Source organism: Phocoena phocoena, chromosome 20 (assembly GCF_963924675.1).
Source record: "Phocoena phocoena chromosome 20, mPhoPho1.1, whole genome shotgun sequence".
NCBI lineage: Eukaryota > Metazoa > Chordata > Mammalia > Artiodactyla > Phocoenidae > Phocoena > Phocoena phocoena.
In genome coordinates, this window is record NC_089238.1 from 52,307,899 (window position 1) to 52,324,938 (window position 17,040).

Consider the following 17,040-nt stretch of genomic DNA (forward strand, 5'->3'; position numbering starts at 1 on the left):
CTATTGCTAAGACAAATCAAGATTTACTTTGAGGTGGCCACAGGGTCACCTTACCATGAGTCATGTGGGGTAGGGGTAGGGTCTACCTGAACAAACTGGGATTCTGATAGCAAGGAGGAAAGTATGGAATGGATTTGGGGCAGGCTACCTAGAGTACCTTCTACAATGGGTGTGTTAGGAGGACAGACAAGACAGGGTGAATTGGAGAGGATTCGTGAGGTGCTTCTCCTGCATAGGAGAGGGGAAATGTGCACTTATCCACACAGTCACCTGGAAGACTTTTATTATCTAGGTCTGTGGTTCTCAGAATTTAAAGCATGTTTATCAAGTCTGACTGCACATTGGAATCATCTGGGGGGGCTTAAAAAATATTGATGCCTGAGACCCATAGATTCTGATCAATTGGGATGAAGTCTGAGGTTTCTAGCGTGTAGCCAATATTGAGAACCACTGGTGTAGATCAACAATTCCCAAGGTATTGCCTAAGGAACACTAGCCCTGACTGAAGTGCTTCATTACCAGAAGCCATGGTCATAGGGGTTTGGGAGTCAGTACACACTTTATTGCTCACATTCATCTCACCCCAGAAGACTCACAGTACACATTTAGCATATTAAAAGCTCTAACAATTCCCATGCTAAAGCACTTGTGTATCCAGTGTTTCCCACGTTTGAGCTAGAAACATTTGGGGGAGGATGACACCTGTCATGAGTTGAATTGTGGCCCCTAAAGAGGTAGGTTGAAGTCCCAGACCCCATACTGGGAAGAAGGCCATGTGGCAACAGAGGCAGAGGTTAGAATGATGCATCTACAAGCCAAGGAACGCCAAGGATTGCTGGCATACGCTAGAAGCTAAAAGAGAGCCTTCCAAAGGAACACGGCCCTGTTGACACCTTGATTTTGGACTTCTATCCTCCAGAACTGTGGAGCAATAAATTTCTGTTGTTTTAAGCTAGCCGGTTTGTGGTACTTTGTTCTGGCAGCCCTAGCAAACTAATATGACACCCATTAGCATCTCCTGGACACAGTTTAGGAAACCCCGAACTAGAATCATTCAAAGGCAACTCCTGACTGACCAAGAAGATGAAATAATTAGTCTGTAGAGGGGATTTCCCACCCCCCCCCCGTCCCCGAACTCCAGACAATATTTGTTATATTTCTACTTGAAAATACATTTGAACAAACGGTCTATGATAGTGGTGGCAACTGTATGGAGGTATGTATGTATTTTTCCTTTTTTTTTTTTTTGCTTGCCAGGTTTGGTAACTCTTCTATGGACACAGAAAAATATTGACCTGGAGAGATTATAGAATCACTGGTAAGTGTAGGCCTAAGATGCTGGCCCTCCCCTACTCTACAGATGATTGTGCCTGGACCAACAGCTTAAATTTGGGGCACAGCTGATACAGGTTGAGGGGCCCAGGCCTCTGACAGCAACTCAGGCTGCTCACTGCTGCTTCCAGGCTCCTGTCTTTTACATTTCATGCCCAGGAAACTGAGTATCTTCATCAGTAGCAAATTGACGATCTCTCCTTCCTCTGACAGCTGCAGAGGGAGAAAGAACCATGCAACTTAGGTAGGGCCATTCTCTTTGAGGGCTTTTCTTTCTAAGGGGAAGCCATGGTTTTATCGTCCAATTTGGTCCCTGCCAAAGTCACTTCACTGTTTAGTGTTGCTTTTGTGTTGGAATTGACCTCCTTCTGGGAATCCCAAGGGTGTTCACTCCTGCCTTTATCCCCACAGGGTTCCTTCTTTATCCCCAGGGGAACGGTTCCTTCTTCCCCTCCATTGAGAATGACAAGATGCCCTCCACCCACCCCACCCACCCCCACAAAGGCTATTAGGAATTTGTGTACAAAGACCCTCATTGCTGCTGGGAATGTGAAATGGAAAACAGTTTGGTGGTTTCTCAAAATTTAAACCAAAGTAACCATATGAACATCTTGAAATAAATTTCTGGGCCCAAGATGGAGCTGCTGCTGTGCAGGGTGCCATGTCAGCAAACTGAAACTTGGATAACTTTTGTGTCTCTGTAAAGGCTCCCCTTGACCAGAAAGGCAGTATATCCAGTCAGCTAATCCCCAAACACCAGGCAGATTCCAGGCTCTATACTTATTTCCTCTTCCTTCTCATCCCAAACAAGGTTGACTCTGTGGCCCTGGCCAATCAGATACTTTCTATTTTCCGCTTCCTTGTTCATTATTCTTTACCCTGCAAAAGCTTCCTGCTTTCCACTCCATTTTGCAGGTCTCTGAATGGAGACAGTCCACTTCATGAAAAGTTAAAGTTTTTTTGTCATCACCTAAATTGTTTTCTTTAGTCATTTTTCCAGTGGGTTCTCAATCTTGGCTGTGTATGCAAACCACATGGGAGATTTCAAGATACCAGTGCTTGGATCCTTCTCCTAGGAATTCTGTTTTTATTGGTCTCAGGTGTAGTGGCAGGCATTGCCAAAAGCCCCCAGGTGTTTCTAATGTACAGTCAGGGCTGGGAATCACTGATGTAATGAACAGAGTCCCACGAATCAGGAGACGTGATTCTAGTCTGCCCTTCATTTGCCATGATCTTGGGGAATTAATTTCCTCTTTCTGGGCCTCAGTTTCCCATCCCATGTGCAAAGGTCCCCTGGCCGTCAGAGCAGAGGTTCTGAAAATGCAGTCCCCAGACTGGTAGCATCACATCATCTGGAAACTTGTTAGAATTGCAGATTCTCAAGCTCCACCCCAGATCTCCCCAGTCAGAAACTCTGGGGGTGGGACCTGGGAATTTGTGTTTTGATGAGCCTTCCAAGGGATTATGATTGGCGGTTTTTTGGTTTGTTTTAAACATTATATCTATCTGTCTGTCTATCTATCTATAAGTATAGTTGATTTACAATGTTAGTTTCAGGTGTACAGCATAGTGATTCAGTACCTTTATAGGTTTTACTCCATTAAAAGTTATTCCAGAGACTTACCTGGTGGTCCAGTGGTTAAGAATCCACCTGCCGATGCAGAGGACGTGGGTTTGCCCCCTGGTCAGGGAACTAAGATCGCACATGCCGTGGGGCAACTAAGCCCACGCTCCGCAAATACTGAGCCTGTGTGCCACAACTAGAGAAGCCTGCACACCACAACGAAGATCCCGCGTGCCACAACTAAGATCCCGCGTGCCACAACTAAGATCCCGCGTGCCACAACTAAGACCCGGTGCAGCCTAATTAATTAATTAAAAGTTATTACAGAATAAGGGCTATAATTCACTTGGGAATTATATTATATATATATATATATCCTTGTTGCGTGCCTATTTTATTTTTTATTTTTTTGGCCATACTGCACAGCATGTAGCATCTTAGTTCCCCGACCAGGGATCGAGCCCATGCCCCCTGCAGTGGAAGCGCAGAGTCTTAACCACTGGACCACCAGGGAAGTCCCAATTTTATACATAGTACTTCGTATATGATGCATTTTAAAGTTGGAGGACCATGGTGTTAGAGCAGCCACATAGAGCATCAGGGGCTTAGGCAGGCAGCAGCTGCAACTGTTACAGTCCCTCTTGGGCTGGCAGTTCACAAGACCAGTTCCTGGAGATATCCTCGCGGGTGCCGTGGAAAGAGCACATGCCAGAGGGACCTGGGTTCAAATCTTGCCTGCCTTGTGGGAAAGCTGATAATGTCTTCAGGCCTCAGTTTCCTCATCTGCAATAGTGTTAACACCAGTGCCTCAGGATCATTGTGAAGAGGAAATAGAAGTGTGTGTGTGTGTGTGTGTGTGTGTGTGCGTGTGTGTGTGCACATGTAGTAATAATAGCTGTTATTACTTAGAGCAGTAATGATGGGCCTGTTTTAAAACATGCCCTGTCCCTGGTGGGTCTGCGTCCTGCTTTGATACATAGAAGCAGAGAGAGAGTATCAGTTGTTCAGAGTGGCAGGAAAACACCTATTATGTGGAAATAAGCTATTCCTGGCCTGTCCTTAACCCCAGGGGACCCCTGCCAGGTGTCCTCCTTTGGGGCTTGCTCCCTGTGTTCCTTGGTGCTGTAATAGTGCCGTGGAGGAGATGGAGGTTCACATGGGTTCACTAACTCACCTGCGACTACACAGCTAACAGGAGCAGTGCCAGGGTTTCAAACCTAGGGCTCTCTGACTCTAGAGCGTGCTGGGAGACACAGTGTGTGTGGGCCCTGAGTGTCCCTGCACATTCGTGCTGAGTATTCCAGGAATGCAAGGCTCTGGCGGGGCTTTACCCAGGCATCGTCTCAGGGCTGAGTTTGCAGTGAGCAGTCTCAAGGGATGAGGTGACATCCTCCTTCAGACAAAGAGCAGGCTTGCTTCTGCCACTGTAGAAACAGTGAATGCTCCAAGCTCAGTGTTCCTCCTTGGTACTGTAACTCACTGCATGGGCAAGCATCTGTCGTGGCCCTTCCTAGGGAACTGACTTCAAACACCATGAAGCTCTGCTACTGCTTTTGCTGTGAGTAATGAAATCCTTTGTCTCTGACCTAGGAGTCTTGTGTCTTCTGCCAGCATCCATGAAACAGGCTAGTGTGTTAGCTTATGAGTAGGGTAAGACCTCAGACCCTGCATAATTCTTGGTTAAGGTTAAGAGCCTTCACCACTTCCTACTTGCCTGGTGGCGGACACTTTACGTCGTACTAAGTTTCCCATCCCTGTATTGGCTCTAGCAGAGGCCACCAGGCTTGGTGCACCAGGCTGAGAATGCTGGAAGCAGGATTTCCCTTCGAACTCTGAGATTGCACAGTTTCCAGGGGCCTGAAAATATGACCTGAATGCCTCTGAATCCCCCAGCCCCTCCCCACAATGATACAATGAGCTTGGCTCGGCCCTGTTTTGAAAGCTGCACCCTCCAATCAGACCTGGACTTGAGCAAATGTCTTTCCTCTGCCGCATGTGAATCCAGTGAGCCTTACCTTGACGCACTTTGGCGATCAGTCCCCAAGGGGACCACGTAACCTCCTCCCTGGTACACAGTGAGTTAGCCCCAGGTGGGATACCCTCGGCGCTGGCTCTGGCTCTGGTACTGCCAAGCCTGGGAAAAGTCATTGCTGTTATTGAGGACGGAGGCATTCCAGCCTTCCCCATAGTCTGACAGGTCTTCAACATCCAGGGAATATGGCACACGGCATCCATCAAGAGAAGCCTGCAGGGCTTCCCTGTTGGCGCAGTGGTTGAGAGTCCGCCTGCCGACGCAGGGGACACGGTTTCGTGCCCCAGTCCGGGAAGATCCCACGTGCCGCGGAGCGGCTGGGCCCGTGAGCCATGGCCGCTGGGCCTGTGCGTCCAGAGCCTGTGATCTGCAACGGGAGAGGCCACAACAGTGAGAGGCCTGCGTACCGAAAAAAACAAAACAAAAAAAAGAGAAGCCTGCAGCTGCAGGGCAAGAGCGCAAGAGCTTTCCTGGACCCTCACTTGGCGAATCTGGGCACTGCCCACCAGCTTGGGGTTCCCATCAGTGATAAAGCCTGGAGATGAGAAACAAGTGGATAAATCTAGCCATCAACATCATCTTAACACATCCCAAGCTTTCTGGCCTGGAGGCTAATGTGAATTTCAGTGTGCCCGTTGTAGAATTAGCCAAGAGAAGTTCATGGCCAACCACAGACTACATTCAACCATTCATCACCATCTCCCCACCTTGGACCTGGTCTACTTCTTGCATAACTTCTCTTGGGGAATGGCAACTTCTACCCAGTCATCAACTTGGAGACCATTTATGTCCTTCCCCTCGATGCCCACATCCTAAGGGTCAACGAGGCCCACCAATAGTACCTTTTCAATGTTGTCTGCACCCACCCCGTCTCTCCATCGCCTCTGCCCCCATCCCTACATCAGTCGCATCATTTTTGCCCAGCATCCTAACTTACCTACCCTCAACTCCAACTTCCAATGCAGCTTCTACCACAGATTTGATTATGTTACTGCCTCACCGAGAAGCTGTCAGTGGCTCCTCACTCCCTTAAGCACAAACTATGAGCTTCCAGAGCCTTCATGATCTGGCCCCTGTTCCTCTCTCCTGCTCTGCTTTTCGTGGGTCCTCAACTCCTACCGTACACTGAAGTCGCACTCCAAGCTCTGTAGTTCCAGGAAGTATAGTGCCTCGGTGTTTCAGGCTTGCCTTTTCTCATGTTGTCCCTTCTGCCTGGCACACCATTTCTGCCTGGCCAATTCCTGCTCAGTTATCTAAGAAGGAGGTTCTCCACTCTGCATCCAGGGAGGGCTAGGGACCCTCAGAGGGTCTCTCCTTCAAAGCATATGGCTCTGTGGTTATTGGTTCTCTGTAAGGCTGAAGTTGACAGTGACCCACAGCTGTTCCCAGAAGGGAGCTGACCCACGTCCTGGGGTGGGTGGACGGTACCTGGGTGATGACTGTCCAGGTTGCTCACGAGGGTGGTGTTGGCCCACGTGAATAAGTCCTGAAAGTCCAGCACGGCTGAAAAGCCTCGGGTGAAGCTGTGCCCAAGGTGTCTGTTGAAGTGGTAGGCGCTGGGGTCCCCCTGCCCGTAGGCCACCAGCAGCGGCATCCACAGGGAGCCCAGGTGCGCTGGGAAGGGAGGCACAGCCCCTGGTCAGGCAGAGGCCCCAGCTCCTACCAAGTCCAGGGCAGGAACTGGAAAGGCACATGGCTCAGAAGAGTTGAGGTCTTGTAGACCAGCCACTCGCCCCTCTGGTGACAAAGGAATCAGTCCTTATAAGGACAGCAGAAAGTAGTAAAGTTCACAGGCCATGAGCCTCCTGCCTGGGTTCAAATCCCAGCTCTGCCACTTCCTATCCATGTGCCCTTCACAAGTGACTTAACCCCTCTGTGCCTCCCTCTCCTCATCTGTGAAATGGGGATAATTCTGTCACACAGAGTTGTGGTGAGGGAGTCAACAAATTAATATTTATAAAGCACTTAAAATACTGCCTGAACGGATTTCGTGCTGTATGAATGTTTCTTAAATAGAATGTTTTTTAAATGGGGCTCTGGGGAGTTCCCTGGCGGTCCAGCGGTTAGGTCTCGGAGCGTCCACTGCAGGAGGCAGGGGTTCAATCCCTGGTCGGAGAACTAAGGTCCCACATGCTGCATGGTGTGGCCAAAAAAAAAAAAAAAAAAAAATGAGGCTCTGCCATGTTGCAGTGCTGAGGATAGAGCAATAAAGATGACAGACGTGTTCCCTGCCCTCATGGAGCACACCTGTAGACAGGTGAGTGTGACCTAAGGGCCCACTAGGTACAAAGATTTAGTTTAGGAGGCCCGACATCAGAATCATGTTGGGGGATGCAGAACGTTACTGAACCAGAATCTCTGGGCCCAGGGCCTGGGAATCTGCATTCTGGCACCCCCGCTCCAAGATGACTTGTTGGGGTTCTGCCCACATCTGTCTTGTTTTTCATTCTGTACATGCAGCTCCTACGCAAGCTCCGCCACTCTGTGGTTTGGCCACATGGGCTCCCCGTGGGAGGGCAGGCCAGGGCTGCGGCAGGGTCAGCGCCCTCCTTGGAAGCAGCCCTCACCAGTGACCTGGTGGGTGGCAACTAGGGGGTGCGTACTACGCTCGCCCCTCCCGAGGTCTCAGCAGGACTGAGCCCCAGTTGCCCACATGGAACCCACTCACCAACCGCCTTCCATCGGCTTCCGTCTCTTTCCTGCACTTTTTCCTACCAGTGCTTCTCAGGATCGCCTCCCAAACCAACTACTTATGCCCAGATCTGCCTGTGGGGGAACCCAGACTAAGACACACAGGGAGGTTTGAAAGCGTCTGGTCAGCGGGCCAGAGGAGCCTCTCTGACGACACAGCCTTTGGGCTGAGAATTGAAGAATAAAAGGAATTAACCAGAGGAAAAGGCAGGGAGGAGGGTGCGCACATTCCAGGCAGACTAGATGCCAGAGGGCCTGGGTCAGGAGCTGCGGGACGGCAGTGTCACTGGAGCTGAGGGCACAAGGGGCAGAGAGAGGTGGCCTGGGTGGGTGGAGCACAGCAGGGAGTTTGGATGTTATCTAGGGGCCTGGAAGAGCCACGGAAGGATTTTAAGTTTAGGGGAGAAGCTGGGGAGGGTAGATATCTGGGGCGATGGGCCCAGAAGCAGTGTGGGCCTGTCAGAGATTGTACCACATCTGCTCAAATCTATGTTGAGAACCAGCGAGTGGGAAGGTTGCTCGTAAGTAATCTTGGCTGCCTACCCAAGATTTCTCTGATTAAGGCAAGTGCTTTATGTTCCTTGAGGTGGGTGGTTTTCATCTTCTCAACGTCAGAGGCCAGAGGCTTCTGGTAGATGTCCCTTCTGCTGTTTCTTCGTGCTTGGAACAAGGCAGAGGGGTCTGTGAAAGCAAGGGCACAAGGACAGTCCCCCAAATGGGCAGTGGAACCAGCTTGTACGTTTGCAACCAAGAGACTCCCCTCACCAGGTACAACGGGATCCACTGTTCCTCCTCCTTGGGAGCCATTTCCCAACGCTACCCTCCATGCCTCTGCCCATGCCATCCCAGTGCTCAGAATTCCGTCCCTTCTTCTCCCGCTGGAGAATTCTCCTCATACTGAAAGCACAGATGCCTTCCTCACCTGAAGTCTTACTGATTCCTGGATGCTGTCTTTCTGTGTTCCTGAACTCTAAGATGGATCCCAGTGCTTCCAAAATTTGGAAGGATGGAAGGATGAAGGTTACTAATATCTCAAAGTCCTGTTATATGTCATTCCAAGTATCTTCTTTTTCAAACCACCTTATTGACCTATAATTTTCATAATTTCACCCGTTAGAAGCCTGCAATTCGGTGATTTTAGTAAATTTGTAGAGTTGTGCCACCATCACCACAACCTAGTTTTAGAACATTTCTGTCACCCCCAAAGGTTTCCTCATGTCCCTAAAATTGGTCTCTGCTCCCACTCTATCCCCACCCTTAGCCCCATTAATGTTCTTTCTGTCTTCATAGATTCTTTTTTCTGGACTTTTCATATAAATGGAATCATATGTACATAGTTTCTTGTATCTGGCATCTTTCACTTAGCACAATGGTTTGGTGTTTGTCCATGTTGTGTATATTAGTAGTTCGTTTCTTTTTCTTTCCCTTTCTTTTTTTTTTTTCTCCCGCACCACGTGGCTTGCAGGACCTTAGTTCCCTGACCAGGGATCAGACCTGGGCCCCCTGCAGTGGAAGCGCAGAGTCCTAACCAATGGACGGCCAGGGAATTCCCTATAGTTAGTTTCTTTTTATTGTTGAGTAATATTCCATTGTACGGACATACTACCTTTTGTTTATCCATTCACCTGTTGATGGACATTTGGATTACTCCTAGTTTGGTCTATTAAGAATAATGTTGGTATGAATGTGTTGTGTGGACATATATTTTCATTTCTCCTGGGTAGATTCCTAGGAGTGGCTAAATATCTTTTGACAGTTACAAATGAAGCTTCTGTGAACATTTGTGTACAAGTTCCTATATGAAAATAATTCTTCATTTCTCTGGGATAAATGCCCAAGAGTGTAATTTCTGGGGTGTATAGTAAGCCCATATTTAGTTTTGAAAGGAACTGCCAAACTTTTCCAGAATGGCTTTCCCACCAGCAACGTATGAATGCTCCAGTTTCTCTGCATCCTTGTCAGCATTTGGTGTTATCACTCTTTTTAGCCAGTCTGATAGGGGTATATTGACCCATCTATCCTTTGGATCCATGCCCCTCTGTCCACCCCCACTGCTAATGCATGCCACCTCTAGTCTGGACCATTTCAGTAGTCTTCCTACTGGCCTCTGCACTTCTACTTTTGACCCAATACCTCTGGTCTCCAAGAGCAGTCACAAAATCACAAGTCCGATCATGCTGCTCTCCTATTTCAAACACTCCAAAACCCCGGCATGGCCCCGGGCCCTACAGGGCCCTGTATGACCTGCTCCCCATCCACCTCTCTGCCCTCATCTTGAAGCATTTCTTCCATGCACACACAGCTCCCCATGCTCTGGCCACCCTGTCAGTAATTGCTATAAAATGACAAGCTCTTGTCCCACCTCAGGGCCTTTGCACATGCCCAGTGTTCAGACCCTCCCTCTCCCATCCTCTAGGAGCCACCCTCTTATTCTACCCCCTCATTCTCTCTTACAAGTCGTTTTGTGCATTTACTTGTTTAATGTGTCTTCCCAGATGGGCTGTTCATTCCAAGAGCAGCAACGTGTTCCATCCAGTCAGTGCTGTGTTGCCAGGGCTGAGGCTGAGAGTGGGGATTGACTTCAGATGGGCAAGAGGGAACTTTTGGGGGTAAGTTCCAAAAAGCTGTTCTAAATCTGAATTGTGGTGATAGTTGCACGACTCTATAAATTTACTAAAATCAGGAATTATACACTTACAGTGACTGGATTTTATGTAAATCATGTTCCGAAGCCATTGTACTGCCTGGCACACAGAAAGTACTCCCTGGATAATTGCCAAAGGAATTACTGAATGAATATTTGATTGGTCAGGAGGCTGTCGTCTCTTTGGAGAAAAATTACTCTTTTGACTTGGGAAGATGGTTTTAATGGACTTTTTGGATCTACAAAGCCAAATCCCTATTGTAGGGCAGAAGAATACAGTCCCATGAGGAGGTCACCACACTGCATGATGATGTAGGGATGTGGGCTTTCGTTTGTTCCCGTTTTACTTTCCCTGAAAGTCAAAATCTCTGTATAGACTATTAGAGTGTTGAATCTGTTCTGTTTGCTTGTTTGTTTTTTGTAATTCTCTTATTGGAGACACCCTCAGGAGTTTCAGCTGGGAAGTGAGAAATCAGGTTGGGGGGAAGAGGGCTGGTCGTGGGCTCCTCTGACCAGTCAGCATGGCTGTGTTCCACTAAAACTCTTTACAAAAACAGGCTCTGGGCTAGATTTGGCCCCCTGGCTGTTGTTTGCAGACCTTTGTCTTAGAACCCTAATTATAGCTCCCTCACACCCCTCAGGCACACAAGCTTGTTGTGTTTTGGTTGTCTAATGACCTGAGCCCTGGGGAAGAAAGCTGCTTGCTTGGGATTACACAGAGGATGAAGGCCCTTGAAGAACGTGGACCCCATGGTGCCTCTTCATGCTTAGGTGTCAGAGAGAAGGGCTCGGATAGGGGAGGAACAGGTTGCCCAAGAGACAGAGGAAGAGTCACTTGTCCCGGGATGGATTGGGGGTGCTTCAATAGTCAGGGTGAAGGCTGATGGGGAGCGAAGGTCTGAGGCCGGGACCACCCAGTGTCTGGGCTCCACGGGGCTTTCTCAGCCTTGTCAGGTTCCAGAGCCCTGCCTGCACCTGGGCACCATTACCTGGGCCAGAGACACGTCCCGGGAGGGGGGCCACAGGCTCCTCCTCGTCCTCCACTGTCTTCAACACCAGCGCACAGAAAGCAGCGAACCCCAGCACCTGGAAGACACCCACTGTGAACCCCAAGCCTGTGTTGGAAACTCCCTGTCAATTCCTGGTCTGAGCTTGGGTAGAACGGGAGCCACACTTGTGTCCTGGGTGCAGGAGCCATGCTCTGGGGAAGCCATCCTCTGCAGAGAGGGGACGTGGTCATAAAGGGGCAGGGGCAGGGCTTGCGTGCCTGGCCACCAACCAGGCAGAGACCAGCAAATCCTTGAGTTCACGCTGCTTCCGGCATTCTCCTGCCCTCCCACCTGCTGGCCTTTCTCCTACCCCTCAGCCTGGTGACTCACTAGCATAGCTGCTTACACCTGCCTCCTCCCCCCTTCCCTCCCTCCCTTTCTTTCCGTGTTAAGTAATTCCTTCCATTACATCGTCTGTGTACCTTCAGTGCACAAGCACAGTAGGATTCTGTGGTTTGATTGGGGAACAAAAAGGTTCAGGTCTCTGTTCTTAATATTCTCAGACTAGATTGAGGGAGGTGTCAGGAGCTGTTTAAGTCCCTGACGAAGGCTGTTAAGGGAAGAATGAGGGTGGGGGAATTCTGTGATGCCTCGTAGGTGGAAGGATTTTCTCTAAATATTCCCTCACTTCTGCAGCTCCCCCGACACAGTATTCCTACTGCCTGGCTCCTTCCAGGCGGGGCTCAGGGTCTCTTTGACTCTCACTGCTCTCTTGCGTAATTTTACATTTTCAGAAATAGGAGTGTATTTCCAGTTCATGCACACATTTAATGGCTTGGTGGGTTTTTTTCTGAAGGTAAAGCTTGTGTAAGTTGCTGGCTCATCTCACAATCAAAAGCATCCTAGACCTGAGGAAATATGATATCATTCCTATTTATACATGTGGCCTAAGGGCAAGATTTTTTGGTGACCTTATTCTCTTAACCTCAGGTTTTCTCATCTGTAAAATGGAGGTGAGACCCCTCCTAAGGGTGATTGTGATGATGAAATGTCAGCATCTGGCCCTGAGGGAGCATGGGTTATCCTGGTAGTTACCTTCCTGCCCCAGGTCCACCCAGAAGCAGTGCTCCAAGTGGGTTTGTTGAATGAATAGATTGAATAGATGAAGGAATTGCTGAAGCCTAAGAACTGGGCAGCTGGCAGGAGGGAAATCATGGGTGGAGGGAAGGAGGGCAGGAGGGCAGCCACACAGGGGTCCTGACCTTCAGGGGCTGGGTGACAAACACACTCTCCCCGAAGGAGATGGCCATGGAGATGAGCCACTTGAGGGGGCTGACCCGCCCGTAGTGCAGGCCATAAGAGCATGGTGAAGAAGGCTGCCACTCCGCTGGTAGCTGCCACCAGGAGCCAGCCCACCAAGACACACCACCAGGGGAGGCCTCGAGGGGGCTTGCTCGCCTGCAGGGAGCTGCAAGAGAGGATGGGTATAATCAGGGGGCACCATTTGGGCTCCAGTTCAAACCCTGCCCCAACCCTACCAGCTGTGTGACCTTGGCCAAGCTCCTTGACCCCTCAGATCCTCAGTATTCTCCTCTATCCTATTCTGTATTCTATCCGGTACACATACATATATTCTATTCAGGTCACCTTTATTCAGTGCTTACTAGGAGCCAGTCCCCATGCAAACTGCTTTATACAGGGTTTATCTGTTATTCCTCATGGCAAGCCTAGAAGGCTGGTACTTAAGTTTTTATTATGAAAATTCCCCATCATACGGAAATCAGTGAGTAGAGTGAATCCTCGTCAACTACTTCCAACAACCATCACCTCCTTGTCAAACGTGTATCATCTATCCCCACATGCTTTCTTTTTTTTCTGGAATATTTAAAAATAAATTTCACACGTAATATAAAATCATCACCAATTATTTTAGAATACATCTCAAAAAATGGTCATTTTTTCACTGAATTATGGTGCTGTTGTTGGGGAAGAAAAAAATTTCCCTCTACCCTTTCTACATTCTTCTGGCTGGTCTAATTAACACGAGACAGATTAATAGGAGAAAAAAAAATTTAATTACATATATATAGGGGCTCCAGAAGAATATAAGGCTCAAGGACAAGTTAGGCAACTGAGGGTTATGTGGCATCTCAGAGAAAAAGGGGGTAGGGGTTTGGGACCTCAAAGGGGAGGAAGGCAGTTCACATGGAGATGAAAGCAAATGTTTGGTAAACAAAATGTTTGCTATGCCAGCAGTGACAATGGGACCCTGGAGAGGACTTCGGTCTCCAGGCCCTTCGACGCTTAGCCCACATGCTGCTCTTCATGGACCAGGCCCTTTTAAATTCTTCTTAGGTTTGAACCAGGAGATAGGCATTATCATTCCCATGTTACAGGTAAGGAAACTATGGCTCAGAGAGGATGAGGGGCTTGTCCAAGAGTGTGCAGCTAGGAAACACCCACGTGAAAATGGTTATAAACTGTAAAGTGCTGTACAAAGGGCTCTAACCGTCATCTGGCAAAATCACCCTGTTCAAAGTCCTCTTCCCTGAATTTGTGCAGTCCATAATCGCTGCTTCTTGGGGAGATCTGGATGAATAACCTTCCAAGGTACCGGGATGTGCTCTCCCTGCAGGCCCCAGGCTGGGAGCACCCAAGGGAGTGTATTACCTCGAGTGTGCTGGAGGCGGGGTTCCGGGCTGTCCCCCCAGGCAACCCTTCAGGGTCTGCAGCTGCCCCAGTGCCTGGGTGTGGCTCTGGCCCTGGGAAAAGCCCTGGGGTGCTCCAGCTGAAGGTAGAGACACTGCCTGTAGGCACTGTCCTTCCCAGCGTCTCTTGGGCCCACCTCGGGCCTGGGGCACTGCATTTTTTCTGGAGGACAAGGGAGAGAAAGAGCATCAGCTGGTGCTGAGTGACAGAGCAGACTGTGCAATAGAAACAGGAGTGTTAGTAATGGCTTTCTTGTATCGATCGCTTACTGTGTGCCAAACCATGGGGAATCTGAGGTTCAGAAAGATGGGATACTTGGCTCATATGGTCAGTTAGGATTTAAATGTTCCTCTTTTCGTCTTTTATGAAGGGCATTTTCAAAATTTCCTTATACGTAGAAGAGACAAGAATAGTATACCCATTGCCCTCCTGCAGCAATTACCCACATTTTGCCAAAATTGTCTCGCTTCAGCCCTCCAATTTTTTTTTCCCGCAGTACCTTAAGCAAATCCTAGACATAATGTTCTCTTATCAGCAAATATTTTAATACGTACAAGATTTGAATTTGAACCCAAGTTTGCCTGTTGCCAAAGATGGTATAAGTCTTAATCGTTTGTTTTTAACTTTTTATTATGAAAAAATTTAAATTACAAAAATAAAGAGAATGATGAGATGAACCTATACCCATTGCTCAAAATTATCGCCTCATCCTATCACCAGTCCTGTTTCGCCTGCACCCCACCCACCCTCTCCCTGTGGATTATTTTGAAGTAAATTCCAAGCCCCACGTCCTGACACTAAATATTTTAATATGCTTCTATGGAAGAAGAGTACTCCTTTTAAAAACAAAACCACAGGGCTTCCCTGGTGGCGCAGTGGTTGAGAATCTGCCTGCTAATGCAGGGGACACGGGTTCGAGCCCTGGTCTGGGAGGATCCCACATGCTGTGGAGCAACTAGGCCCGTGAGCCACAACTACTGAGCCTGCGCGTCTGGAGCCTGTGCTCCGCAAAAAGAGAGGCTGCGATAGTGAGAGGCCCGCGCACCGTGATGAAGAGTGGCCCCCGCTTGCCACAACTAGAGAAAGCCCTCTCACAGAAATGAAGACCCCACACAGCAAAAATAAATAAATAAATTAATTAATAAACTCCTACCCCCAGCATCTTCTTTAAAAAAAAAAAAAAAACAAAACCACAATGTGTCATTATCAATTTTTAAAACAATAATGATAGTCCTTTAATAGCGTGAAACAACCAGTCAGTGGAGAAGTTTCTCCCTGTTATCTCTGAATGTTTTCCTATAGTTCATTTGTTCAAATTTCAGTTTCCTTAAGTTTTTTTTTTTTTTTTAAAAAAAAACAAAGGTGTTGGGTTTCCCTGGTGGTGCGGTGGTTACGAATCCATCTGCCAGTGCAGGGGACATGGGTTCGAGCCCTGGTCTGGGAAGATCCCACATGCCATGGAGCAGCTAAGCCCGCACACCACAAATACTGAGACTGCTCTCTACAGCCCGTGAGCCTCAAGTACTGAAGCCCACAGGCCTAGAGCCTGTGCTCCGCAACAGGAGAAGCCACCGCAATGAAGAGTAGCCCCCACCCGCCGCAACTAGAGAAAGCCCATGCGCAGCAACAAAGACCCAACACAGCCAAAAATAAATAAATAAATTTATTTTTAAAGAACATTGATATTTAAAACAAAAAAACTAAAAAAAAAGTGTTTTTTGTTTTAAATTACAGAGGTAATACATATTCATTGCAAGAAAAAAACAAATTTGAACCTCTTCATTATTCCCTGAGCCTTCTAAGGGAAGCTTGGACTCTCCAGGTGGAACCAGGCCTGGGTCCCTGGAGCCTGAGCTGGGAGGCCGGTGCCCAGGGGCACATTCTCCTGGGACAGGAAGGGCCCAGGTCTGGACCAATGTGCATCTTCACAAGGGGTGCGTGAAACTGGATATAGAGCATGGCAAAATGGAGCACCCTGACCCCAGGACCCCTCCCCGGTCACCAGTGAGAAGTGAATGAGAAAATAACAAGTGATGTGAAGAAGGCTGTGGCTCAGACCCGATGTTGGTAAAGACCTGGCAGCATTGACTCTGACTCCCTCTGACTCAGGCCTCCTACCTCCCCCTCCCTCCTGGGCCTCCATCACTGAAGCCACAGCTAATGGTTCCAGCATCAACAGCCTTCGTAAGCGTTCTGGCAATGTTTCCGGAAGATACCATCATTTGCAATCATAATCACTTACTGAATCCTTGCTTTGTGTCAGACTCGTATGATCTCATTCAGTCCTCAAAACAAGCCAAGGAGCTGGGTGGATCAGCGCTTCTGTTTTATAGCGGGGGAGGAAATAGTCTCAGAGAGGTTAAACAACTGTCCAAAGTTGCACAGCTGCTTTGGTATCTGGGAGAGCCCCAGGTCTGGCCAACTCCAGAGTCCTGGTTCTAAGGCCCATGCTGTGAATGCCAAAGTCCCCCAAACCCCAAAGACCCCAAACAGGGCCAAGTGTCCAGCATGGGCATCAGCAGAGCTACTGCAGGGACAACCTTCATGGGCAGCCCAAGCCCAGCTCTTCAGGGCTAATGCTCCAGAGTGGCTGGAACACGGGGGTCAAAGTAGGGCTGACCATGGGGTCAGCATAGGCCTGGCCAGGAGGGAGTGCTACAGTAAGGACTTGGGACCTGGTCTTGAGGACAGTGACTCTCAACATGCAGTGTGCATAACAGTCACAAAAGTGACTGGTAAAAAATGCAGATTCCTGGCCTCACCTTAGAAAACTTAATTCACTGTATCAGAGGTGGAGCCAAGAGTCATGAATTCAAACTCCCTAATCTATAGACCCCATTTTTATATTCTAAACAAGGTTTAGACTGTGACCAGCCTTGTGTTTTAAAAATGGCAGCATTCTTAACCCACACCATCCAATATGGCAGCCACTTGCCACATGTGACTTTTTAAAATTAAAATTGTTTTTTTTTTCTAGTTCCCTGACCAGAGATTGAACCCCGGCTCCCTGAGTTGGGAGTGCAGAGTCTTATCCACTGCACCACCAGAGAAGTCCCTCGAAAGATATTTTCAAAGGTGT

The 17,040-nt window shown here is 48.5% G+C and overlaps 1 protein-coding gene across 1 annotated transcript in view; it reads right to left on the bottom strand.

Moving 5' to 3' along the window:
- LOC136140335 (polycystin-1-like protein 2) overlaps nucleotides 1-17,040 on the bottom strand; it is an 86,164-nt gene that overhangs the window by 2,452 nt on the left and 66,672 nt on the right. Inside the window, 11 exon segments of the mRNA XM_065898405.1 lie at nucleotides 1,408-1,545; nucleotides 4,607-4,661; nucleotides 4,912-5,141; nucleotides 5,366-5,463; nucleotides 6,357-6,542; nucleotides 8,163-8,300; nucleotides 11,253-11,349; nucleotides 12,515-12,610; nucleotides 12,612-12,720; nucleotides 13,923-14,031; nucleotides 14,034-14,123. Coding sequence (XP_065754477.1) covers nucleotides 1,408-1,545; nucleotides 4,607-4,661; nucleotides 4,912-5,141; nucleotides 5,366-5,463; nucleotides 6,357-6,542; nucleotides 8,163-8,300; nucleotides 11,253-11,349; nucleotides 12,515-12,610; nucleotides 12,612-12,720; nucleotides 13,923-14,031; nucleotides 14,034-14,123 — 1,346 coding nt within the window.